The sequence below is a fragment of the Vicia villosa genome, linkage group LG3 (assembly GCF_029867415.1).
Source record: "Vicia villosa cultivar HV-30 ecotype Madison, WI linkage group LG3, Vvil1.0, whole genome shotgun sequence".
NCBI classification, from domain to species: Eukaryota; Viridiplantae; Streptophyta; class Magnoliopsida; order Fabales; family Fabaceae; genus Vicia; species Vicia villosa.
The window spans coordinates 14,769,221-14,796,236 of NC_081182.1; the positions used below are offsets into that span (position 1 = coordinate 14,769,221).

The 27,016-nt window shown below is 32.5% G+C and overlaps 3 protein-coding genes and 1 pseudogene across 3 annotated transcripts; 2 read left to right on the forward strand and 2 right to left on the reverse strand.

Annotated features, from left to right (window-relative positions):
* Positions 1-4,656: 4,656 nt before the first annotated feature.
* Positions 4,657-9,619, reverse strand: LOC131657601 (small ribosomal subunit protein uS14z/uS14y/uS14x-like; annotated as a pseudogene).
* Positions 9,620-13,848: 4,229 nt separating this feature from the next.
* On the forward strand, positions 13,849-15,015 carry LOC131660393 (glycine-rich RNA-binding protein GRP1A-like). The gene is made up of 2 exons (XM_058929639.1): positions 13,849-14,067; positions 14,361-15,015. The coding sequence occupies exons 1-2, from the start codon at positions 13,960-13,962 to the stop codon at positions 14,814-14,816; spliced, it is 564 nt and encodes a 187-aa protein (XP_058785622.1). The 5' UTR covers positions 13,849-13,959; the 3' UTR covers positions 14,817-15,015.
* Positions 15,016-15,768: 753 nt separating this feature from the next.
* LOC131657602 (uncharacterized) lies at positions 15,769-18,954 on the reverse strand. Its single transcript, XM_058926981.1, has 4 exons — positions 18,744-18,954; positions 18,180-18,442; positions 16,800-18,060; positions 15,769-16,448 (listed from the first exon to the last, which is right to left on the reverse strand). Exons 1-4 carry the CDS (start codon positions 18,952-18,954, stop codon positions 15,769-15,771), a joined length of 2,415 nt encoding a protein of 804 aa, XP_058782964.1.
* A 4,676-nt stretch (positions 18,955-23,630) lies between these two features.
* LOC131654972 (protein RADIALIS-like 6) lies at positions 23,631-24,165 on the forward strand. Its single transcript, XM_058924891.1, has 2 exons — positions 23,631-23,891; positions 23,992-24,165. Exon 1 carries the CDS (start codon positions 23,642-23,644, stop codon positions 23,852-23,854), a length of 213 nt encoding a protein of 70 aa, XP_058780874.1. The 5' UTR covers positions 23,631-23,641; the 3' UTR covers positions 23,855-23,891; positions 23,992-24,165.
* Positions 24,166-27,016: the final 2,851 nt, after the last annotated feature.

Sequence of the window (27,016 nt, forward strand, 5' to 3'; positions counted from 1 at the left end):
TGACATCTTTTACTACAAATGAGCAGTATGAGGCCATTTGTAACTATCCAGAGGATAGGCCATTCTTTAGGAATGGGGGAGGAGCTAATGAAGAAGAAGGTGATGAAGGAAATCACGAAGAAGAGGAGGATGGTGATGAGTGATGATACATACCTTTTTGGTGATGTTGTTATGTTTTATTGTGTTTGTTTACTAGTACTTTAATTTTGTGTTGAATAGTTAGTTGTTGGATTATTTTGTTGCCATCCTTAGGGATCTGTTTTGTTTTGTTGTAATGAAGTAGCAAATGGTGCTACTAAGACATCTTTGAGGCATTTGCCATTGGCAATTTGTCTCTAATATATTATATCATATTAGGTGTGTGTTATATTTTGTGTTTTTGTTATAGTGTTAAGTTTGTGTAGTTATATAATATAGTTATAGTAAATATAATAAGTAGTGCTAGTAATATTATAATAGTACTAATAATATAATAGTAGTAATTATGTTTGAATATAATATTAGTAATTATAAGAAATTTTTTGTTGTTTGTCCTTGTGATGAATAGAAAAAAAACTCAAGCAAGCAAAGTCTCATCAAAGAGTGGTAACATCAAAGTTGGATGGTGATGATAATGCTCTTGATGCGGTGCATGCTAAGGTAACGATTTTCTTGCTTTGTAGATATTAGTGTGAATATGATTTAGGTGCTTTATACAAAAACTTGTCATCACTTGGCATTTGAAAGATTTTGTTCATATTTGAATCAAGTTAGGACATAACTACATAAGTGAGAGGACTTTCCATTGTGTACTAGAAACTTTTGTGTGTGCTAGCAATTGGTGTTAACTGGGACGATTCATGCTTAATCTGCTTTGTTTAAAGTGTTAGAACTTAGAAGTGATCGAGGCAATTTTTTTTTGTGTAATACGAGAAAAACCACCTTCCAAAAGGCCACATGTGAGAGTGTGATCAATTGAAACCAATTTTGAGCCTTAAATTTTGATTTTGCCAAGTGAGTTGAATGAGAACCGACAAGCTAGTAAGTAATCCCTTATTGAGTTTGTTGAAGAAAAGCAAATAGAGAAAACTTTTGACTCACTTGGAAAATATTTTCTTTGGTAGACACTTAACCCAATTACACTTAAACCTTAAATGAAGAGCATAATTGTGTTGAATTGTTGAATTGTTCAAAGTTGGGGAGAGAGGAGTTTACTTGAGAAAAAGAAAGAAAGGAAATGGTGGTATAATAGAACAATGCATTCAAAAAGAAAAAGAATAATATGAAAAAGAAAAGAAAAAGTTCAATGAGATGTAAAATCAAAAGACAAAAGAAAGAATGCATTGTAGTGTTGTTAAGTCAAAAGGGAGAAATAAGAATGTTTGTGTAAATCGTGTGATTGAATAAATGCTCTTCATGCAATTGTCCCTTTTTGATTCATTGGCCATGTAGAAATGTCACTTGTTTGGAACCGAGCCAAGTTACAACCGAAAAAGCCCTCGTGATCTTTGTTTCTATCATTTTGGTTACTTAGTTAGATGAAGGTATGAATTGTCTTGAATGTGCACAATTGCTAGGGAGAGTGATAAGTCCTTTGTGTTAACATGATTATAGCACTTTGTCCTTCATTTTTGAAGTTGATTGTAGGTGATTCAAGTTTGAACATTATTTTGAAAAATGCAAGTGTGATGAAGTGTTTGTGTTTAGAACCTAACTCATATTCATGTTTTGATCTTGTACAAGCAAGGGATGGTTATGGAGCATGCATGTAAGTCAAGTTTGAACCATTCTCTTTACGTTGCTAACCTTGTAAATATTATTTTTGTGCTTGTTGAGTTGCTCTTGTTTGAGGACAAACAAAGGTCAAAGTTGGGGAGAGTTGTTAGAATCCAAAATGTGGATAATTGTTGATAACTTTTGTGGTATTTTGATAACTTTTCTCAATTCTTGTCCATTTAATTACGGTTCGTAATCGTGTAAATAAATAAAGCTGAGTTTAGTAGTAAATATATTATTTATAAGCTTTCCTTATGTTTTTTTTGTAGGTTTTATGCATTTTGGGAAGTATTAGGAGGTATTGAGACATTTTGGAGCAAGTTTGGAGGCCAAGGGAAGAAGTTTTGTTCAGCAAGGGCCGCTCAGCGGCCACTAAGCGCGCTTTCCAGGGGCGAAAGGGAAATCTGTGTTCAGCAAGTTCCGCTAAGCGGCCTCAGCCCGCTTAGCGGCCTCCAGCGTGGAATCAGATATTTTGTGAAGTCCGCTTAGCGGCCGTCTGGGCGCTAAGCGGGGGTACTTTTTCAAGTGACTACTTTTAGGCACTTAGAGATATTTTGTGGGGAGCTTATCTTGTTTTTTTCATTCTTACCAACCATACACTCTAGGGCAAGAGAAGAGGAGAGAAAAACTCATAAATCTTCAAGATTTCTCAAGCATTTTTCATCATCATCTTTGAATTTCTATGCTAGGAGGTCTTGTGTTGATGTTTGTTGTTGAAGCTATGGATAGCTAAACTCCTCATGTGTCAAGATTAGAGGTAGTTAGCTTGTAGAGTATGTATTTAGTTTGATCTTTTGTATATGAACCTTGTTGGTGATTAATATATGGTGAATATCTTTGTATTCATGTTTATATGTTGTTTGGATACACTATTGAGAGATATGTTTCAAATCTTGACCAAAAGGGTATTCATCTATCAACAATCAAACTCTAGAGATAGATTTGTGAGTTGATAATCACTTGTATCAAACTTTAAAGGTTATTATGTCAACTGTCGGCATGAGAGATCATCTGACGGTTAATATAATAACAATCACGACACTGCTTTAGAGATAAACAGTATCGAGAGGATACATGATTGTATTAATCATTGATATGTTCATATACATGATCATCAGAGTATATACAAAAGCAAGCTAACGAAAACTAATCTTGACACAGTTTTACCAAACCGTTTTTAAATCTTAAATTATTGTCGTTAATTTATTTTCATGCTATTTATCTTTCATGACACTAAAAATATCCCGAATCTTAACTCAAAATACACTAAGCTGTAGAACAACGATAATATCGCATCAATCTCTGAGGAGACGATACTAGAAATATTTATCCTATACTTTCTAACAATGAACTCGAACTCGACCAATTCTTAACGAGTTGAACTGAGTTGAGTCGAGTTCGACTCATTTCCAACCCTACTCACAGGTAAAACTTAAAAATTATACTGTTAGATTTAATGATTATCTCAATTTAATGAGAAGATATGCACGCGCTCACACGTAATCCTATTCCTTTTCTATCTCTATATCAATAACTTCTTTCTATCTCTAGATCAACTCATTTCCAACCCTACTCACCGGTAAAACTTAAAAATTATACTGTTAGATTTAATAATGATCTCAATTTAATGAGAAAATATGCACATGCTCACACGTAATCCTATTCCTTTTATATCTCTATAGCAATAACTTCCTTCTATCTCTAGAACAAAATAAACTGCAAATTATCAAAATTGTATGGTGAAGGAAAATTCCATTCATATATTTATAGAATTGCTCTATCCAAATGTGTTTTTAATTTTTCAAACCTTGGATCTAAAAACTTTATCTCCCGTAACAAGTGAAAAATTTTAGAACTGTTTTGTTTTGTTTTAGAATTTAATATAGCATGAAAATTCACTCCTAGTGAAAGCAAAACAAAAAGGTAAAAAAAAAAAAAAAATCAAATTCTAGGCTAGTGGTTGAATGTAACTTCAGTAAGTAGCCAAATAAATAAGAGTTTTTTTAAAAATGTCCATTAACATGTTGTCTTCCTTAATCATAACAAAAGGAATGGTGCCATAGAAATTCTTTTAAGTCAAAATCAAGCCTCTTTCTTTTGGCCCTTTTGTTTGTGGGTAATGAAAGTTTAATTTAAGCAATTGACTCAATTTAAACACAAGCAAAACCAAAAAGCAATTGCAACCGTGTTTACACTAATTAACAACTTGAGTTCTATATTTTTCCATCCTAAATACTTAATTGAGACGAAAAAGATGATAAATACATTATTTTGTTAAAGAAAATTGATTTGCAGCAAAATGTTTCGTTTAAGAATTTTCCTTAAATAGAGAGATGTAGATGGGAAAGACTCACATGAAATCAGGGAAACTCAATCGAATAGGTTGCTAAAAAATTTCCCTAAATTTACTCTACCCTTATATAAGCAAAAACAATCAAATAGATCAGATCGAAAGTAAGAAACAAGTGCAAACCAACTGTCAAATTTGGATAGTATGTGGATAATCAATATGAAAAATAAGAAACTCAATTATATCCCAACAAAACGGCTTTAACTCTGTCTTTTTATTGAAAAGTGTCAAAATAACATCAAGGATATAGATGCATCATAATGAAGTAAACTTTGTTTATGATTTATATCATTGGTGAGTTAATTCTTTAAGGTGTCTGATCGATTAACATGAAATGATGAATGTGATGTAGGTTATGTAATCTTTGTTTATTTTTAAAGTAAATATAGTATCGTCTCACAACTCAAGTATTATAACTTGCATAATTAACTAAACCATAAAGTTATAAGTTCTTCAAAAATCAAAATCATCTTAGAATCATTAACTTCCCAATGCTAGAATCTAAAAGGTGTTGATCCATCAACAATATTGTAATATCGAGTCTTAACTTTTCATTGATATTTAATGAAACCAATTTTCTTGACATTGCTATGGAAGCATTGCCTTCAACACAAGAGTCTGAACTTCCTAATCAATCTATAAGAATTTACACACACACGACAAGTGCAAAACCAGGTCCGTAGGTTTTCGGGTGAGAATTCTTGACATTGAAGTAATCAATGGCTTCGACTTGCAGTTAAGGAATTGTAGCACCAATAACAACGGTCTAAAAAAACCATAATCACACACATATATTTTTGTTTTATTGTTTAAGAACATTTGTCTATTGTATATTTATGCTACATATTTTTTTTTTTATGAGAAGAAACTCCATTAAAGAGAAAAAGCAGAAAACATATATAACAAATTCTACAATAAGATAATCTCTAATCCAGATTTTCGAACCATATAGATTCTCTAATTCAACCAACTTATGAACATCATGTTAGAACATCAATCGGGGGTGTCGAGCAAGGAGCATGTTATGGGGCCATTCTTTGAGCAACACACCTTTGTGGGAGACACACCATTTCTCCAGCTAAAACCTTTTGAACAATCTGCTCACAAACATAATATTTTATGTGTAAACATTACTTGTGTTTAGGTTGAGTAATAATATTGAGTTTATTTTAAAAAAATAAATAATTAAAAATGTTAATAATATTATTAAGTTTATTATTAGTTTTGTTGTTTTACATGCTTACTCTTCATTAGAGATATTACTCTTAGATACAATATATTAAGTGACAAAAAGTAGTAAAATAATTGGATATGCTTTAACCAAGAAATCATGTACTAGTATACAATTTAAAATTTGAAAAATCATATAAAAGGGTACAAGAAACTCCTTTTCTTTTGGCTGAATGTATTAAAAACTTATTCCAGAGAGTAACAAATATATCAAAAAATGAATATATTTTATTGTATGTTTCCTGCATTTTTTCTTTTATTTTTTAAAAATAAACCTTGCATATTGTTTTTGGTAAAATAATAGTTCTTTTGGGTCATATGGGTGCTAGTGTTTAGCATTTTTCATTTATGCCCCCACCCTCTAAATGTGATTTATTCTACTTTGCCATTATGTATTATATCCATTTAAAATTAAATATTTATTAATTGGATAAAAAAGTTATATTTTTCTATACTGAAATTGAGTCAAAATTTTAGATCAGCAAGTGAAATTTTCAAAAAAATAATAATAACAGTTCAAACATTGGAAAAGTAAAAAAATTGAATTTTGAAACTTTCATTTTTTAAATTTTCTAAAAAAAATTTATTGCTGAACCTTTGAAAATCAAAATATTTGAAATATAATTTATATTCTAAAAATTTTGAAAATAATTTTAGTTTTGACATTAAAAAATTTAGGTGAATTGAATTTATGAAATTTAAAATTCAAAGATTGAAACATATCTTAAGGTTCAAATGTTGAATATACGTTGTGTGGTGATATGAATCAATATTTTATAAAAAAAAGAAATCCATGAGCAATTTGCATCTAGTTTGAATTTGAGATCTTTGAAAGAAATATATTTTTAAGACTTAAACTTTTATCACTTGGCCACACAGGTAATATTTTATAAATTTCATAAATCTTCATTTCTTAAAATATAACGTGTAATACCAACTGTTTTAGTTTCAAAAAGATACTGAATGAATATATATTTTTGACTTTAAAAAAAAAGGCAATTTTTGATTTTTTTTTCCCCAGATTTTGAGGGGTAGAAAATATAAATGAAGGGATGATAAGTACGTTGCAAAAATAGATTTCATTCCAATTAAAATCCAATTTGTGGCCCAATTGATTTTCATTCCAAACCTAAAGCCCAAATAGATTTCCTGAGTTAGAAAATTTTGCTTGATACAACAACACCTATATTTTTGCTATATATATTTTCAAGTGTTTTTATTTTCAAATTTTCATTGTTTAGGAAATACGTCTGTTTTAGCTTTTTAGTTTCATTTCCAAGAAATACAAATAGCTAAAATGTATTTGATTTGATTAATTTTTAATTGTTTTATGTCGTGGCCAATTTTTATCTATAATCTAATAAAATATTTTTTAAAATTTATTTTAATTTTTAATAAATATACTAAATAAAACCTCTTTTCTTCTAATAGATGATATAAATTTCTTACAAATGATAAGAAACTAAACACTCTTAAACATCATAGAAAATCCAAAATAAATAAAATTATTTTTCTACTGACGAAACTAACCCTTGTCATGAGTCATGATAATGAATGAGCCAAGGTGTTTTAGAATGGATCAAATCCAATCTAATATCGAATTATGTCCTAGAACTATAATCATTTACTATATAAACTAGTTTATGACTCCGACCCAAGTATGATATTCCTAATCCTAAAACCACACCTATGAAATTTATCTTCTCTGATATTCAGATTGTTTGGAGGTACATTATTTTATTAATCATGATTTACAACTTAGGAGGTTCCTAATCTTCTTATTTAACTATAAATATCCGCCTAATAATATATGTATACGCATATTTGTGGAAGTCAAACAATGCTATTATATGTACATGTGTATACATGGAAAACGATTAACAATTTAATTTCATGATGAAATGCATAACATAGATTTAATCAAAATTATACATGATTCTCTGATGATTATAAATACTTCTAATGTAGTTCGAGTTATCGAAAACTGAGGTTCCATGTAAAAAGTGACACTTTTAGGCAAAAATAAGTGTCAGCGGCGCAAAAAACACCTGAGCGTAATGAACGCTCGAAATACAACAGAGTCGCTTTCAAAGTTTATTTATTTCATAAGGAAAGGGAAATTTTCAATAAAATCCTCAAATAACGAAAATAAATGGTCTTCACAACCAAATTCGGGTTCGAGAGTCGATTATACAAGGAGAAGGTATTAGCACTCCTCACATCTGTTGTACTCAACGAGAACCATATAGTTAGTTTTGCGTGTTGGAAATCCAATAATATCTATGATGAATTTCTATCAATCATGATGAACAAGATTGTTGCTACCACACAATGACAATGAAAAATTATGAAAGAAAGAGAATGATTTTCTGCAGAGTTTATCTCTACCCACAAATTGTAGAAAATTATGTATTCACTTGCAACTGCAAATTCTGTGAATTCAACTTGATTACAAAAATAAAGATTACTCCCTCTATTTATAGGTTTAGGTTAGCTTGTTGTGTAAGTCAAAAGCCCAAAATTATAAAAAGTACAAAATACCTATTTTGGAACTAAATCAAATTTCATTAAATATGTGTGTAACTAAATCAAATCTAGTTTGACACACACATTATTCGACACTATGAATTACAATTTAACACACCACCTAATTCATTGTGTCTAAGTTATCTACATTCTTCATAGCTATTAGTCTTTTGAATATTTCGATCAACACTCCCTTCTCCATGATATCTACAATTTGATTATTAGTTCTGCAGTGTTCCAAGTTTATCTTCTCATATGCTACCTGCTCTCGAAGATAATGGAACCTCATTTCGATGTGCTTGCTTCGACCATGTGCTATCGGGTTCTTCGCTAGGTTGATAGCTGACATGCTGTCAATTTTCATGGTAACTACTCCATAATCTTTACATGTTATCTCTTCGACCAAGTTCACCATCCATGTTTCTTCACATGCACAAAGAGAACCAGCTATGTACTCTACTTCGCACGATGATAATGCCACCACTAGTTCCTTTCTCAAACTCTAAGAATCTGGTGCACCACCTAGCATAAACACATATCCTGCTGTGGATTTTCGATCCTCAACATCACTACACCAACTTGAATCAACGTACCCCACTAACTTGCACTGTTTTCCTTTATAAGCTGCAGGAAATAAAATTCCATAGTTGAGGGTTCCTTTTAGATACCTCAATATCCTCTTCGCCGCTGCTAGGTGTGATACCTTTGGCTTCTGCATGAATCTACTTACCATATCTACACTGTATGCTAAGTCAGGCCGTATATGACAAATGTATCTTAGTGACCCAATAAGTTTTCTGTATTGGGTTGGGTCGACATCATCTTCATCTGCATCTTTCGACAGTTGCAGTCTTGGTTAGAAGGTGTCGAAGTCGAGTTACATTCTTACATCTCAAACCTCTTGAGAATTTTTCCTGCATATCTTCTCTGATGCATTATCAAGCCTGTACTACTCTTGTAGAATTCGATGCTAAGGAAATATGAAATGTCACCCAGATCAGACATTTCAAATTCGTTGCTAAGATCACCTTTGAAGTCTTCGATCTCTTTCTTGAAGCTACTTGTTATCAATAAGTCATCGACAAGAGACATAGTATAAGGAATTCATTATTTTGTCTTCTTACATATACTCCATGTTCAGTTGTGAACTTCATAAATTCCTTCTCCCTTAGGAAACTGTCGATCTTCTTATTCCAAGCTCTTGGAGCTTACTTCAATCCATATGGGGCTATATGCAACATGTACGCCTTTCTCTTTTATCCATATTTCACAAACCAACTGGTTATACAACATAGACCTCTTCGTCTAAGGGTTCATTCAGAAATTCACATTTAATATCCATCTGACACATGTGTCAATTGTTCATGTTCGCCAGACTAACAACCAACCTGATTGTTTCGATCATGGAAACAGGTGCAAATACTTCATCAAAGTCGATTCCTTCCTTCTAAAGAAATCCTTTCGCCACAAGCATTGCCTTGTGTCGATTCACTTCCCCTTTGGGATTACACTTCACCTTGTATACCCACTTCACATCAATTGCCTTCTTGCCTTGAGGCAATTCGATAAGTGGCCAACTGTTGTTGTCTTTGATAGGTTTCACTTATTCATTCATGGCTTTCACCCACTTCGAATCCTTCAATGCCTCAACTGCGTTGACGGGTTTGATATCTGCGTAGAAAGCGTATGTACCAACTCACCTTCGTCATTGATCATATCATCTGATGTAACTACACATTCTTGCAACCTTGCAGGCATGTGTCTTGTTCTCTGTGGTCTGCTTGGGCATGCATCATCTATAACTTTTTATTGTTGAACTTCTTCTCTTTCAACTTCAGTGACTGGTTCTTCACAAAATATCCGCACTGGATCCTTCTTGACATTCTCAGTCTAATCTCATTATTTAAGCTCATCTATGATCACATCCCTGCTGATCACTACTTGCTTATTCACTGGGTCAAACAACTTGTGACCTCCAGTCGAATGATATCCTATTAGGATCATCTGACTCGACTTGTCATCAAGTTTTCTTCTCAACTGATCTGGCATATGTCTATATGCTATAGATCCAAATACCTTCAGATAACTCAAGCTAGGTTTCACACCAGATCAAGATTCTTCTGGCATAATTTCTTCTAGCTTCTTCGTTGGACATCTGTTTAAAATGTATGTTATCGTCAACACAGCTTCACCCAAAAACTCTTTAGGTAAATGCTTTCCTTTCAACATACTTCTCACCATATTCATTATGGTTGGAGTATTTCTTTCTGCCATTCCATTATGTTGTGGAGTGTAGGTGGCACCACCTCTCTTTCAACATAACATGTTTTCTTATCTTTTACTTTTCTAGGATTTTCATTAGTTATTTACTAATGGCTCATTTAGGAAATCGATTACCAGACATTCTCATTATTATTCTTAGTAGCTACGTAGACATTAATGATTTGTCATATCGAACTAAGATAAAGGTGATTTATCCATAGGTGGTAATACCATAAGTGGAAAACCCATGAGTGACTAACTGATAAAGTATAGAGCATTCCCTTACCAGGATGAAAATGAGACATGTTTTGGTTTTATATATGATGAAATTATGGATGCAACACTGATATATATGTTAGGAATCTTATGGAGGAATGAACGTCTCACAATGTTTATAGGTGTATAAGGCATTTTTTTAATTGTGAAGCTATTGTGGGTGATATTACATGGTAGTTAGAAGAATAATCAAGATGTGATACTCATAATGGGCATTTTTTTATCTGTTGACCATGAAACAAACATGGGAAGGAGGGCACCACCAACTCTTAGACTTCCTAAAGATGCTGCTAAATGTCCATAGGTATACGACGAAATCCTAGGGATTATGTCTTGGTACACCATTGAAGATATGCTCCCAGATTGATACAAAGTATTCCACCAGTTGACAGAAGACTTTATTATTAGTATATCGACCGGTCCAGCACGGATTGAAAAAGGAGCCTGTTCGACAGGAAGCTTTTGAAAACGCAATGCACCCAGGTAAATAAAAAATGAGATGAACACAGAGGTTAAACGAGCATCCCAAACCCAAAAGGTGCCCCACATAGGTCTTCCCCGAAACCCCGTAGCAACTAAGGTAAACAACATAAAAAAAGACGACGAAGCAACATCAATAACAATTAAATCTGAGCCTCTGGTGGCAGACCCTTTCCTGGCCCCTACAATCAAGCAACCTCACAGATGTGAATGAAAGAAAGGGCACCACATACATCTCGACCCATGTGATATTTGGTTGCTTTGTACTCGACCCATGTGATGTGGTTCGACTTGTTGCATAGATTTTGCTCTCTAGGAAGTTGCCTGGTTTTCAAATTTGTAAGTAATGCACTCCGCAAATAGTAAGGGGTTGTGTAGTTAGTATGAATGTGTAGACTACATGTGCACGAATGCTTGTTCTTTAGGATGAAGTTCATGATTTCCTTCAAGGATTTCAAACTTGGGAGTTCTTAGCTATTCAGGGATTGCCCCCTCACAACTGCACCTTGTTAGATAGGCATATCTGAAAGTTTTTTTAACGTTGGCATGAATATGAAAATAACATTCCTACACAGACGCCCTTTTTTCATTTATTTCATGTTTTAAGAATGCCTTCCTACCCTGATCACACTTAAGAGGTGATATCTTTTAAACAAGGCAAGATGATGATTGTCGTACATATGAGCAACTTTAAAGGTTTCAAAAATATATTACTTTGTTACGCCCCTTAACCATACCCATCATAAGAGCCTCTACGAAATCCCACCAAGGACCTTTGACTACATTGAGTGTTCTCCAATGCACCCTTCACCCCTTCCCCGTATTCTTATCCCAATACACCTGGCAATGATAAGTTTACGAAGTTTTAGAGGCAGAATCATTTTTTGATGAATATGGGGATGTATGTATATAAGGGAAAAAATTTATCTAGTGAGGAGGTGTGGTTGAAGAAGGCCCTAACAAAATTCTAGGATGACCTTGGTGTTGAGAATAAAGTGAGTTGTGTGGAGAATTAAGCGTGAGTTCCAAGTCTCACGTTGCTTAGAAAAGTGGAGGTTGAGCACTTTATAAATGAGAGGACCCATACACCTATCACCTTAAGGTTTTTGGTGATTATGTGGTGTCTCTCTCATTTGTTTGGGTGAGTCTTTGATCTTTAGGTGAGTGTTTGACCCGATGTGAATGCTTCCCCCTCAATGATGACCCAACACTTGGGAGCGTTAAAGAGATGGATTTTGAAGACGTTAATCCTTCCAAGAAGAAACTTGTTAATCCTTTCACAAATAATGCAACTATTATGTATTGGAACAAAATTGGATGAAAAGTTGAAGATGACCATCATGTAAAACATTAGTTGAGGCCTTAAATGATCAAAGAAAGAGGGGAAATCGAGAACTTCAAAGGTTAACACTACAACACTCAAGTTAATATTTGAGAGATGTGGAACTCTTGTAAGTGGAAGCAAGTGAATGCATGAATGCGACTAACTTATATATGAATGACGATTATAACCACTTGGTTGACGGGACTTGAATTACAGAGGACCATTAGATGCATATCAATAACTAAGATGAAAGCGAAAAATGCGCTCCTAAGCAATGCCCCATACTATCACTATTGTTGTGAATTCAATGCCAAAAACAAAGTATAATAGGGAATTAGAGAGGATAAGAAGAACACAAGAATTGGTTATAACTGCTATTCTTTCACTTTCTCTTAGAACAAGATTACAAGTTTACAAGAATAACAAATAACCTCTCTCACCCTAAATTAGGATTTGCAGCTTAGCAATGATGAGAGACTAGTATGCTATTTATAATAAAACCTAACATACTAACTAATGGGCTTTTTCAGCAAGGCCCATTACACAAGCCAACTTAATAAACAAGCTAACTTAACAAATTAGGGTTTAAACACTAAAACCTAATTTAACATGCTAACAACTCTAGAATCTTCGACATCTGCATGCTAGACCCATCTTCGACTACAGCATGCACATTTCGACACCAGCATGTGAACAATCCTTCGACTTCATGCTTAACTCTGTCGAACTGTCGAACCAAGAAGCTACCCTTCGTCAATACTAGAGTTCGATCCAATATCTCACAACTATTATAAGCAAATATTTGATTTTCAGATTCAATGAACAACTTATATATCTTGAACTTATATATTTTGTCTAGATATAATCTATATACATAAATTATTCAATAAATTTAAAAATAAAATATTTGTTTATAATAATGACGAGAGTAATATTTTCATATATATTATTATACTATAATTTATATCTATAAATCTTTAAATTTAAATAATGTTATCCTGCTCAATAACATTTTAACTAATATAAAATTTAATTTAATTTTAAATTTATATCATATAAATAAATTATTTATTCTGTTAGTGAAACTTGCTAAAGTTAAATTTTATACAATTTTATTTTGTCACCGTATTTATAAATTTTATTATTTTATAAATTTATATTCTCTATGGTCTCTTATAATAAGAGAAGACTTACTTTTTAGCTTCATAAAATAAACAACGTATTTAGTCTTTATATTAACCAAATACATTAATTATTAAATGAATAAAAAAAATAAAACTTTTCAAGATCACACAGTACAATTTATTTACACTTTTGCACACTTATTAAACCCAAATAATAATAGTATTTTTTTATTCAAATGATCGTAACTACTATTTCACCCTTTGGATTCAATAAAAAGTATTAACCTGGGGGTTAAAAAACTTCGATTATGCAGCCAAATATAACCTTAAAAAACCATTTGAATACTGAGATATTTTGTTTTTTAATTAATAAAATTTGTTTTAATTCAAAATAAAAAAAATGTACAGATCGACGGTGGTCATGAGTCCAATTTAGATCTTGCGGCTAATAAGATCCAGGAACGGACGGAGATTAACCATAGTTGAAAATATCTCCGTTATATAAGAGCAATAGGTGTTACCCTTTCCCTTCGTGCTCTCACTCACTTCTAGGTGGATTCTAAATCCTCCTTTTCTTTATTTCCCATTTTAACCCTATCCCTAGGGTTTCGTTCCGTTCTTGATCCATTTCCATGGCTGATTCTGAGTACCGATGCTTTGTTGGTGGACTCGCCTGGGCCACCGACAACGACGCTCTCGACAAAGCGTTTTCCACCTTTGGCGAAATCGTCGAATCGAAGGTCCGTTTGTTGCTGGATCGGATCTGACACCAACCGGATTTGGAATTTCTCGATCCCGTTTGATCTGATCTGTTCCGTTCTGTTACTGTTACTCTCTGATCTGTTTTCCGTTACTTGAACTATGATACTTGTTACTATAATGATTCTTTTGTTATTCTAATCGGTACGTTCATCTTCATCTTTGAATCAAAGGCGAAGATCGATCGGTTACTATCATGTTTTTTGTTATCTATTTGATATTGTGAATTTGAGTTAGATCTGATGCGATTATTTTCTTTTTTGTTGTTGTTTAGGTTATCCTTGATCGTGAAACTGGAAGATCGAGAGGATTTGGATTTGTTACGTTTGCATCGGAGCAGTCGATGAAAGATGCGATTGAAGGGATGAACGGCCAGGATCTAGATGGACGTAACATCACTGTGAACGAGGCGCAAAGCCGTGGCAGTGGTGGTGGCGGTGGAGGTGGATACCGTGGAGGAGGTGGTGGAGGATATGGAGGTGGAGGTGGTGGTTACAACCGTGGTGGAGGAGGTGGTGGTTATGGAGGAGGTGGAGGAGGTGGTGGTTATGGAGGAGGTGGTGGACGTCGTGATGGTGGAGGTGGTGGATATGGTGGAGGAGGTGGTTATGGAGGTGGTGGTGGCGGATATGGTGGAGGAGGTGGACGGGACCGTGGTTATGGAGATGGTGGATCTCGGTACTCAAGAGGAGGTGGTGGTGGTGGTTCTGAAGGAGACTGGAGGAGTTAAAGTTGCCTTGATTTAGATTTTTAGTGATTGAAATTGAAGATCTGTTCTATCTGTTATGTCTTATTGGTTATTGTAAGCGTTTTGAATTGGAATGTCGTCTGTGATTTTGAATATCTCTATTATGCTTTGGTAATTCATGTTTTTGACCTCTGTATTTGTGTAATATTTGTTCGTGGAAGAATATTTGTTCGTGAAAGAATAGTTGTCAGAAATTATGATCAACAGATACAAAAATATTTAATATTGCACTTAAAAAGTATAAAGTATAATAATGTTGAGGTTAAAGATAGGACACTCATCCTATTGAGATTCATCAATAAGCGACATGACATTTTTAAATATAAAAGTGTGATTTGACCCTTAAGATAATCGTGATCTTAACATAGTTGTGATTGATTGATACTGTAAAATTAAATATAATAGAGTGATTTGCTATTTAACATGGTTGTGATCTTAACATGGTTGTGATTGGTTTATAGTGTCTTAACATAGTTGTGATTTTTTACGGTGTATATTTATTGTTTTTTTTAATCAAAGATTGAATGCGATCGCTATGATCCCGCCCTCACAAAGACCAGAACAATAAACCTAAAGTTAAGGAAGTTAACATGGTTGTGATCTTAACATAGTTGTGATTGGTTGATAGTGTAAAATTAAATATAATAGTGTGATTTGCTATTTAACATGGTCGTGTATATTTATTGTTTTTTTTAATCAAAGATTGGATGCGATCGCTAGGATCCAGCCCTCGTAAAGACAAGAACAACAAACCTAAAGTTAATGAAGTTAAGGCGATAAAAGGTTAGCTATACGTGGCCAAAGTTTAGGACTAGTCTATCCTTTATAAACTATACCATTCGGTAAAGCCAAACCTCATACACTGTTTTAGCTAGGGCCATACGCACCAAATCTGCTCTCCAGCCTTTACCCCGATAATGCAGCAGCACCCAATTCAGCTAGGGTCTGCTCTCCAGCCTTTACCCCGATAATGCAGCAGCAGCCAATTCAACTCATACGTCAAATTACCAGGATCATGGTGAATTCCCATCCAGTTAAGAACTGCTTTCCAAATCCTTTTTAGAACCACACAATCAAAGAACATGTGATCAATAGTCTCTTCTTGGTCACAAAACACACAAGTAGTAATGTTGATCATTCCCCATCGATGCAATCTCATGCGAGTTGGCAACTTCCTGTGACAGAGCATCCAAAGCGCAAAAACTGCTATAGGCCTAGCTTTGTTGTCGAGCACCAAATTATACCACACCCCATTTGAAATGCCCCCCTGCAGCATATTATAAATCTTCCTGCCATTACATTTCTTGTCTTGTAACATAGTCATCCACAAAGTTTGCACATTTTGCACTAGATCCCTTTGCTGCAAGATAGCTTTAAACACCCCTGCATCAGAGGGCTTAATAGCTCTATTAATCACATTATCATGCTTGAGGTAATAAGAACGGATCCAACGCACCCATAGACTATCCATCTTGGCGTTGATATTCCACAGTAACTTGAGTAAGAAGATGCGATTCCACATCTCCATCTCCACAATACTGAGGTCGCCTTTATTCTTTGGCTTACAAATCTTCTCCCAAGCGACTGGACTCTTCCAGCTAGTGGTGTTACTACCTGTTCAAAGAAAAGTTCTACACAAAGCATCCACTCTTTTCAAAACAACTTTAGGAAACATAAAACATTGCATCCACTAAGAAGATATAACATTCAACACACTTTTAATGAGCTGCAATTTTCCAGCTTAGCTAAGGAGCCTTGCACTCCAATGGTTTATCCTGCTCAGCAATTTGTCCAGAAGAGGCATATAATGGTTCATATTCAGATTTTTACTAGTAATTGGCACCCCTAAATACCTAAAAGGAAGAGAAACTTCCTTATAGGAAGTCATTTGGAGAGTGGCAACTTTAATCTGGATAGGAACTCCACCAAAATAAATTCTACTTTTGGAGGGACTGACTTTCAAACCTGTGGAATCAAGGAAGATGTGAAGAGTTTGTTGCATCAGCTCAACAGACCCCTGGTCACCCCTAGCAAAAAGCAGGAAATCATCAGCAAATGTGAGGTTAGTTATCTGAAGTCTCTCACATTTTGAATGGTGATTAAAGTTGGGATTTTCCTGCATTTGAACTAGCAGTCTGTTTAGATATTCCATGGTGATAACAAATAGAAGAGGGGACAAGGGATCCTCTTGTCTGATATCCCTTCTAGCTTCCATTCTATCAGTGTAAGCCCCATTAATCTTGAATCTATATGAAATCGTGGTCACAGTTGTCATAATCCAACTCACAAACTGTCTAGGCAAGCCAACCTCCTGCAAAATGCTTTCAAGAGACCCCCAATCCACCATATCATAAGCTTTTTGGAGATCAAGTTGGACCATACAACGAAGAGTGCCATTATTCCTATTATAGTCCTTGAGTAACTCAGCTGCCAGAAAAATATGGTTATGGATTTTCTGCCCAGGGACAAAAGCTGCTTGAAATTTTCTAATAATGGTGCCCAAAACACCTCCAAGTCTGGTTGTGAGAATTTTAGAAATCACTTTGTAGAATGTGGAACAACCAGCAATAGGTCTAAATTCTTTAATTATTTTAGCTGCATTGTGTTTAGGAATCAAGGTTACCATAGTCTCATTGAAAGCTCTAAGCATCACATTCTTACCAAAGAATTCCTCCACTACTGCTATCAGATCATGTTCAATAAGGTTCCAGTTAGTTTTGAAGAATTTGGCTCCATAGCCATCTACACCAGGGCTTTTGAGATCACCAATACCTCTAAGAGCTTTCTTGATTTCCTCAACAGTGATTGGAGCAATGAGACTGGCTCTTTGGGTCATTGACAGCTGAGGGCCTTTTCTCATAGCAGTAATATCAACCACCTTAATGTTGTTCTCCTTAGTGCCCATCAAATTCTTATAGTACTTACACATCTCTTGAACAATATCTTCAGGTTGAATGATAGGGGTACCATCTTCCTTGTAAAGAATGTTGAGATTGGTGCTTTGATGCTTTGCTTTGAGGGAAGCATGGAAATAGGCAGAATTGGAATCACCCTCTCTCAACCAATGTATTTTTGCTTTTTGTCTCAAAATCTGAACATTCAACTCGTGCCAATGAATAAGAGCCTCAGTACACACTTTGACCTTCTCTATCTTGTCAATGTTCATTCTATCAACAATAAGATTGTCCTGTGCCTGCAACAAATCAGTTTTGCCTGAGCAATAGACCTGGAGATATAAGAGAATTGCTTACTCAACCTAATTATAGGGGCCTGCAGTCTCAACAATTTATACTAGAGTTTAGCCATAGGTATTCCCTGAATAGGTTTATTCCACCTGGTGGTGACAGCAGCATGGTAACCCTCCACATGGACCACACTATTGGTAAAAGTGAAGTGAGTCTTGTGTCTAATATGGGTGGTATGATCATTCAAGCATAAAAGACAGTGGTCAGAAACACTTGGGGGCAGAATATCAAGAGACACATCAATGTTTGTCTGAAGCCAATCAATGTTACCAAGGACATGATCAATCCTTGAACATATAGTACCAACAATGTGCTTGTTAGTCCAAGTAAAATAATCTCCTATGTTGTCTTTCTCATAGAGCCCTGCAATATTCATCAAAAACTAAAGATCAATATATTCACTCTCAGGCACTAGGCTACGTCCAACTCTATCCATGGATTTGATCACATAATTGAAATCCCCAATGAGGAACCAAGGTCCCTGCTGGATATTATGAAGATTCTCTAAATCCTTCCATAAAATTCTCATTTGGTCAATATGATTTAAGGCATAAATAACAGTCATCCAGTTTAGGAAATTGCCATTAATGTCATACATTCCACAATGGATTATTTGTGAGGTGATTTTCACAATCCTAACATCAATATTCTTGTCATCCCACACTATCCAAATTCTCCCTATTAGCATGGTCATGATAGTTATCTAGGAATCTACCCCTCAAGTGAAGTTGTTCCCTGATCTTATTAGATTTGTCATACTTAACTCTAGTTTCAAGCAAAATAGCAATAGTAGGGTGAAGCTGAAGAAGACGGGAGCTAATCTCCCTAAGCTTTCCCATTTTATTTAACCCCCTAACATTCCAAGCCACAGTCATTGACCACTATCTACGGGCAGTAGAGTATCATTCACAATCTCTATTGCCTGAAACACATTCTCACATTGAATACTTCTTGGTGTTGTTGTCAAAGGTTGAATACCCTTACCTCTTTTGGTTCTGCTTGTGGTGTGCCAATCATATGCTAATTGTTTTGTTTTTTATTTTGAAAGAAAGATGATTTTTTTCTTTTCTTACCCGGTAGTGATTTTTTGTTTAAAAAGTAATTTTTTATTTATTATGATATTAATATTATGGTCTATTTTCGTGTCAGAACTTATAAAAAAATTAGCTGTGTTGTAAATATGTAAAAAAAACAATTAGTTGTGTTGTAAATATGTAAAAAAAAAAAAATAGTTGTGTTGTAAATATGTAAAATGTGTATCCACAATTTCTCTGTAAAACAAAAATGTGTAAATATAAAATTTTTGAATAATATTTAGGCTCTGTTTGGTAACACCAGAAAAAGAGCTTTTACTTTATTAGCTCATGTTAACAAAAAAACTCTGTTTGATAATTGTCATTTAACATTTAGCTTGTAGTTTTTTTATTAACTTTTAGTTTTTTTTTCCAAAAGTTATTTAAAGTAGGTTTTAAGCTTGTAGCTTTTAGCTAGTAACTTTTTATTTCATTTATATCCTTATTATTGTACCAAAAATATAGAGGAGAAAAAAAAAAGAAGGAAACATAATCTTCATCATTTATTTTAAAATCTAATGGTTCAAATTCATTCTTATATTTTCATATAAAAATGTCATTCTCATATGATACGTTATATATATATATATATATATATATATATATATATATATATATATATATATATATATATATATATATATATATATATATATATATATATAGGAGGGATATTCTTACTCCAAGAGTAAGTTATCAAGACTTACTCCTCATCATAACCATTGATTCTTCTCAATCTAATGGTTAAAATTAATGAGTATTATTTTTCTCTCTCCACATTTAATTACTTATTAATTTTAACCATTAGATTGAAAAGAATCAATGGTCATGATGAGGAGTAAGTCTTGATAACTTACTCTTGGAGTAAGAATATCCCTCCTCATATATATATATATATATATATATATATATATATATATATATATATATATATATATATATATATATATATATATATATATATATAAAGCTTCTCTAGTCTCCTTGTAACTCTTCTACTCTTTCAATGGGTTCCTTCTCTAGTCTCCTTGTAACTCTTCTCCTCTTTCACTTTCTCTGTTTTCACATTCTCTAACTTCTCTATTTCCCAATTCTCTTTTCTCTCTTATTTTTAGTTAACCCTTACGAACTTTTAATCACTAATGAGCTTAACAACCACACTCCCACTATTACTCATGCTAACACAACATAGGCCCAACTAACTATTTACTCAATTATTTTATTATTATTATTATTATTATTATTATTATTAATAATATTAATATTATTATTATTATTATTCTCCAACTTCAATAAAATATCATAACCTCTAATTAACACAAATTCACAAATAAACTATAGTTCTACCAAATTATTCATAATCAAATAATTAAATAAAATAAACGGACGTTACAATAAGTGCCAAATTGTAGTTATTTTCGTATATTGTTTATGACATTTATCGTCTCTTTTTCCTCAACTTGTGCGTGAATTCGCATGTTTTTGTTAGATTTGTACATATTGTGTATAATTTGAGTTTTTGATTCATTTATGTATTGTTGGATAGTTTTTATGTCTTTTTGTAGGTAATCATGCATGGTTGGAGCATTGAGTAATAAAGACCAAAGGCTAAGCTTCAAGATTGCAATGTTTAGCAATTTATCAAAGAATAAGGCTCAAAATAAGGATGATAAAAATAATCAATTTAGTTTTCATTTAGTCAATTTTAGTTATAGAATTTAATAAGCTTTCTAACGCTTCGAACCGCGTGCAAATCAAAGTTACGATTCTCAAGTTATGGCCGAAACAAGATTTCAAGTTGCAGTAGACTGCGCTTAGCAAGCTCTCAGTGCCGCTAAGTAAGATCTGCGATTTCCAGACTCGTTAAAAAGGGAAAAAATCACATTTTTTAGGTTACGAGTTGGATATTTTTGAGTCCCAACACCATCACCTTCATTCTTTTGATAGAAAAGCTAGAAAACAACATTGGAGCTTGCATATGGATGATTCGGACTCGGATTTCTCATCAATCGGAGCTGACAACCCGTGAGATGTTTGATTCTTCTTTATTATTCTCTATGTATTTCTCTATTTATTGGGTTTTGTTTGTAAGCTTACTTTAAACCTATGTATATTTGTCGATCATGGTGTTGTATAAAACTTGCTTTACAAATCAATCTTGATGTCTTCCTTGATCTTTTTGCATTTATGTTTGGGTTTGTGTTGTTATAGACATATACCTCACAAATCTTGATTAGGGATGCATATCTATTAGTTTCTAGATTCTAGAGATAGATTTAGAGCTAATATTTACTGTGAGTATCGAAGCTTAATGCTTCTGTATTTAAGTTTCGAGCGAGAGATCGTCGACGCGAGAATACAGATGTTCTCGCAACTTTGCGTTAGAGACAATCTGAGTTGTGATCGTCTCCTTGATGCTTCAGAGATGAACACTGATGTGAGAGATACGTGATGAGTTTGACAAGTATTTTAGGTTGAGTGCAACTGATCGATAGGTCTAAGTTTGTGACGAGTAGTTTAAATTCATGCCTGATAAGTTTCTCCTCTCCAAAAAATGCATTTATTTTCTTGTTCATACGCTTTTACTTTAACCCATTCAAACCCAAATTCAGGAACGCGAGACTTGTCGAACGACAATTCAGTACCACTAATCCATGTGGAGACGATAAATTCTCGAAATAATATTTCCAAATCTTTTGTTGCTTGCCGCTCTACCGCTTCAACAATTAACGCTTCTGAATCTTTCAATATCAACAATTTTCTCCAAGTCTTCGTGTGTGGCAATCAACCCCTTGTTCCTATTGATTCCTTGAACGACGAATTGTCCGAAGATTTGAGAAAAATTCTGCCTTGTCTGTAGCCTTTCACACAGCCACTACCAAAGCAATTCGGAGAAATGAACCTCTTTCTTCTCATTGAACGTCTTCTTCTTTTACGGTCTTGGAAGATTGTGCATTTGCTCCTGATTTTCTTAACTTGTCATTTTTTAATGAACTAATTGAAGTAACTTATATTTTATCATTTTTCTCTCAATTCATCATTTTATTACCTTATTTTAAAATAATTTATATGTTACAAATTAGCTCAAAAGTTAATTTTAGCAAATATTATAAATTTAATCAAGTAGGATGTATGTTATAAAGAATTTGGACGAACCCTATTCAATATGACATGCTCCTCTCAATCAGAATGACTTTGGAATGCCTCCTTACAGGTTACATGTTATTTTAAAAATGAACATATTTTTGCTTCTAGGAGTATTAAACAACTTTTGATGGATTGGAAATTGGGCAGCAACAGTAATGAAATTCTACTTATGCATACAAATTTGTAAATCACAGTAAAGTTTTATACAGTATCACAATTCACAACTCAATATATCTGATGAAATTTGGAATATATTCCCATGTTTCAAATAGCCAGCTATAACCTTTTGGAATTTAGTAATAACTTGAAAAAATCCAAAAAAAATCAATTCCAAAAATCTAAGAACTGAATAAAATAACATAATACTATCAACTTTTTATCAGTTCAGAACATAGTATCACTGATGCTTGATAATGACTATTCCAACCTCAGATGTTTGCTTTGTCTAATCATCTAATAGTACTAAATTAACACTTACACGTAGATATTAAAAGGTAATTACATGTGTTGTTGCCACAAGGAGTGGCAAAACTAGTTCGATTCAGTGGACATATTTTTGTTTTATCGACATTTTTTCACAAGATAGATTAAGGTTATAGATTCACATCCTCTAATATTTCTGTCCCGTCCGTCGCGTTTTTTTGCCGGTGCAGAAATTAACATAATTGTTGTAATTTTTATGCTAAGAAGGTACAATATCTGTTGGCCTTCCCCGTCCCGCCCTAATTTTTTTGCGTGGCAAGCCAAAATTCTAAGCTCGCGCCTTACACAATGTCTGCTCTACTCCACCCTAATCTTTCTGCGTGGCGAGCCAAAAATTTAAGCACGCGCCTTACACAATTTCTGCTCTGCCCCATATTTTTCCAAGCTTTTGCGAGACATGATAAGGGGACGAGAATGTCTGATTGCCAATTGTCTAACATAAATGGATATCATATGTAATTATATATTGTTTTAGTACATTGAACATATTTTTAATTTTAAGTGCATGCACTTAAGTTTTAACGTATAGTCTTATGAAGCTAATCAAGGTGAGTAACTTAAGTTGTAAAATATGATGAGAAAAGGGAAAGAAGAATTGAAATCTGGAACCTGATTCATTGGAAATTGATTCTCTCATCTTGGCATGTAGTTGTACCTTTGTCCTTCTTCATTTTGTGGTTCCAATGTCGAAAAGGTCCACAATGTTTTTCAACTTTTAGCTATAGAGATTCTCTTATTAGCTACAACCCACTATCTTCAACCAATTTATATACACAACAATCATCACAACATTTTTCATACTGAACAAGTTATATATATTTTTTATATTCTCCTTCTTGCTTAGATCATTGAATTATCAATGTCTTCAAGTTGGACTCCAAAACAAAACAAATTGTTCGAAAAAGCACTTGCGAAATTCGACAAAGATACCCCGGATCGTTGGCAAAATGTAGCGAAAGCGGTTGGTGGTAAATCAGTTGAGGAAGTTAAGAGACACTATGAGATACTCTTGGAGGATCTCAAACACATTGAGTCTGGTCATGTTCCTATTCCAAACTACAAGTCCACGTGAACCATGAACAATGTTGATGAAAAAAATATATCCTAAGGTAACGGTTTCTTCATTTTGTCACTATTTTATATTCATGATTATTAATTATTTACACACTCATGATTTTATTCTTGCTTATGTTATATGCTTTTTGTTAGGCTTCTGAGGTATCTAAAGCTGAATGGATTTGAAGCAATGCAATGCATGTGTCCTCCATATGTTTCCACATCCACCATTGTAATTTTGATTATTTTCATTAATAAACTATTTCATTGTGCAAGAAAAAGTTTCTAGTTAAGTGTTTTCAATGACTCTTTTATGGCAAATCTGAAATCATGCAAAAATTGTCACTTTTAATTCTCCTAATTATGACATGCATGGTTAGAATATTAAAGTTTTATTTTAGTATATAACATCAATTATGTGTATAAATTTATAGCCGTTCTTATTATTTTATTTCTCGACAAAAAAAAAAAAGAATTTAAACCTTCTATAAATGGAATTTTAATATATATTTTTAAATTCTTAACATATAAAAATTATTAATTTGATTCTTAGACTTAAGAAGTACATTTTTATAAAAGAATTATTCAACACACATTTTCAGATTCAGATGTCAAAACGGATCATCTAAAATTAAATATGTGAGTCTTAATTGGTGTCACTTTATCAAGTGCAAATTAACATGTATATATGTTTTGTTGCTTGGATCTAACTTGTTGTTTCCATAACATTAAAGACAAGTGCAAAATTCTAATGAGTAAGATGTAATATGATTTTGAGATAGATATTGTAAAATTCATAACAAAACTAAATAATGATCTTATGTAGCAATGGATATATATAGAATTGTTATTCATTTTTGTATTTATATAGAATTGTTAATTAAAATAAAATAGGTATCGTGTTGATAGTGCTCCATAATAAAAATATAAATTTTGACATTTGAAAATAATTTTTTGTGTCTCAAATAAAGACAATTGTTAATTAAAATAAAATAGATATTTTGCGGATAATACCCCGTGAAAAAAATAAAATTTTGACAATTGAAAATAAAAATTTTGTGTCTCAAATAATTTTTACTGATTTCGCTGATAGTGGCCCGTTAGTAAAGTAGAAACTTTGACATTTGAAAATAATTTTTTTAATAATTATGAATATTTTTTTAATAATCATAAAATAATTATGTTTTCGGTTGAGTAAATTCTGACGTAATTCTCTTCATATTATGAAAAAAAGATTCAATTTATTAATTTATTTATGTTTAAAAAAATAAAAAGGGAAAAAAATTGAGGGAGAAAAAATTAAAATGAAAATATTGGAAAGAGAGAGAAATGCAAAAGTGAAACATGTGAAGTGAAGAGAGACAAAGAAAAATCTAATGGTCAATACACATGGCGGTTGGACATTTGTTTGAAAGGTTGAAATATTAGCTTGATTATGAAAAGACAAAGCAACCCTTTTAGCTTTGTAAATTTTGAATGAGTGAAGGATATTTTGGGTAGAATGGCGGCATCTTTCATTAATAGTTAGATAGTAGAGTAGATAGATAGATTGATTGTGGCCCGTAACACTTCATAAAGTATTCCATTCACATTTTCAACATTAAAGACAAGTGCAAATGAGTGATAACTCGACACCTACTAAACAACAAATTATCTTGAGAGTAAGAATGAATTGGTTATTCAATCATATTACAATGAAAATAATGGAATACATATTATTATTTAAAATATTTCATCATTGAAAGAGTCAATTTATGTATATACTTTTGTCTAGATCTAATCGTGTCTAGTGTCACTTTATCAAGTGCAAATTAACATTTATACATGTTTTGTTGCTTGGATTGTATCCATAACATTAAAGACAAGTGCAAAATTATAATGAGTAAGATGTAATATGATTTTGAGATAGATATCGTAAAATTCATAACAAAGCTAAATAATGATCTTATGCAGCAATGAATATATATAGAATTGTTATTCATTTTTTATTTATATAGAATTGTTAATTAAAATAAAATAGGTATCGTGTTGATAGTGCCCCATAATAAAAATATAAATTTTGACATTTGAAAATATTTTTTTTGTCTCAAATAAAGACAATTGTTAACTAAAATAAAATAGATATTTTGCTGATAATGCCCCGTGAAAAAAATAAAATTTTGACAATTGAAAATAAAAATTTTGTGTCTCAAATAATTTTTGCTGATAGTGGCCCGTTAGTAAAGTAGAAACTTTGACTTTTGAAAATAATTTTTTTAATAATTATGAATATTTTTTTAATAATCATAAAATAATTATGTTTTCGGTTGAGTAAATTCTGACGTAATCCTCTTCATATTATTAAAAAAATATTTAATTTATTAATTTATTTATGTTTAAAAAAATAAAAAGGGAAAAAAATTGAGGAAGAAAAAATTAAAATGAAAGTGAAAATATTGGAAAGAGAGAGAAATGCAAAAGTGAAATAAAGATATATCCGATTAAATAGTAGGAGCGGTGTTTCCGCTCCCAAACTTAGGAAAAAAAGTTATTAGTAGTTTAAACAAATAATCTTTATGTAAATCATCTGATGTTTATCAATAAAAAAATTTATGTATATATATATATATATATATATATATATATATATATATATATATATATATATATATATATATATATATATATATATATATATATATATATATATATATATATATATACACTTGTCTAAATAATTATTGTTAAATGATATATATATATCACTAGTACAAAAATACCTTTTTAGCAGAAGTTGTTAAGTCAGTTCACTTGCCACCTGACTTAAGAAGTGACGCGGTGACATTTTCGTAAATATTTCAAACTTAGTTAGGTCGGGTGCATTTGAAACTGACTTAACAAAGATTAAATAAAAAAAGGGGACAACTTTACTACCCATCACAAAAAGTTGGGTAGTGTACCTTCAACCAATCACATGATGCCATTTAAGTTTAACACATTTAATTATTTATTGAATACAACAATTGTTTGTTATTTTCAAAGCATTTTGTATGGGAGGTAACCTTACCCAACTTTTTGAGTTGGGTAAATAAGAATTCACCATAAAAAAAATATAATTCACATTAAATTTCTTAAGTCGCATGTGTTTTCTAACTGACTTAAGAAGTCTATTTATTAAGTCAGGTATCGCTCACCTGAC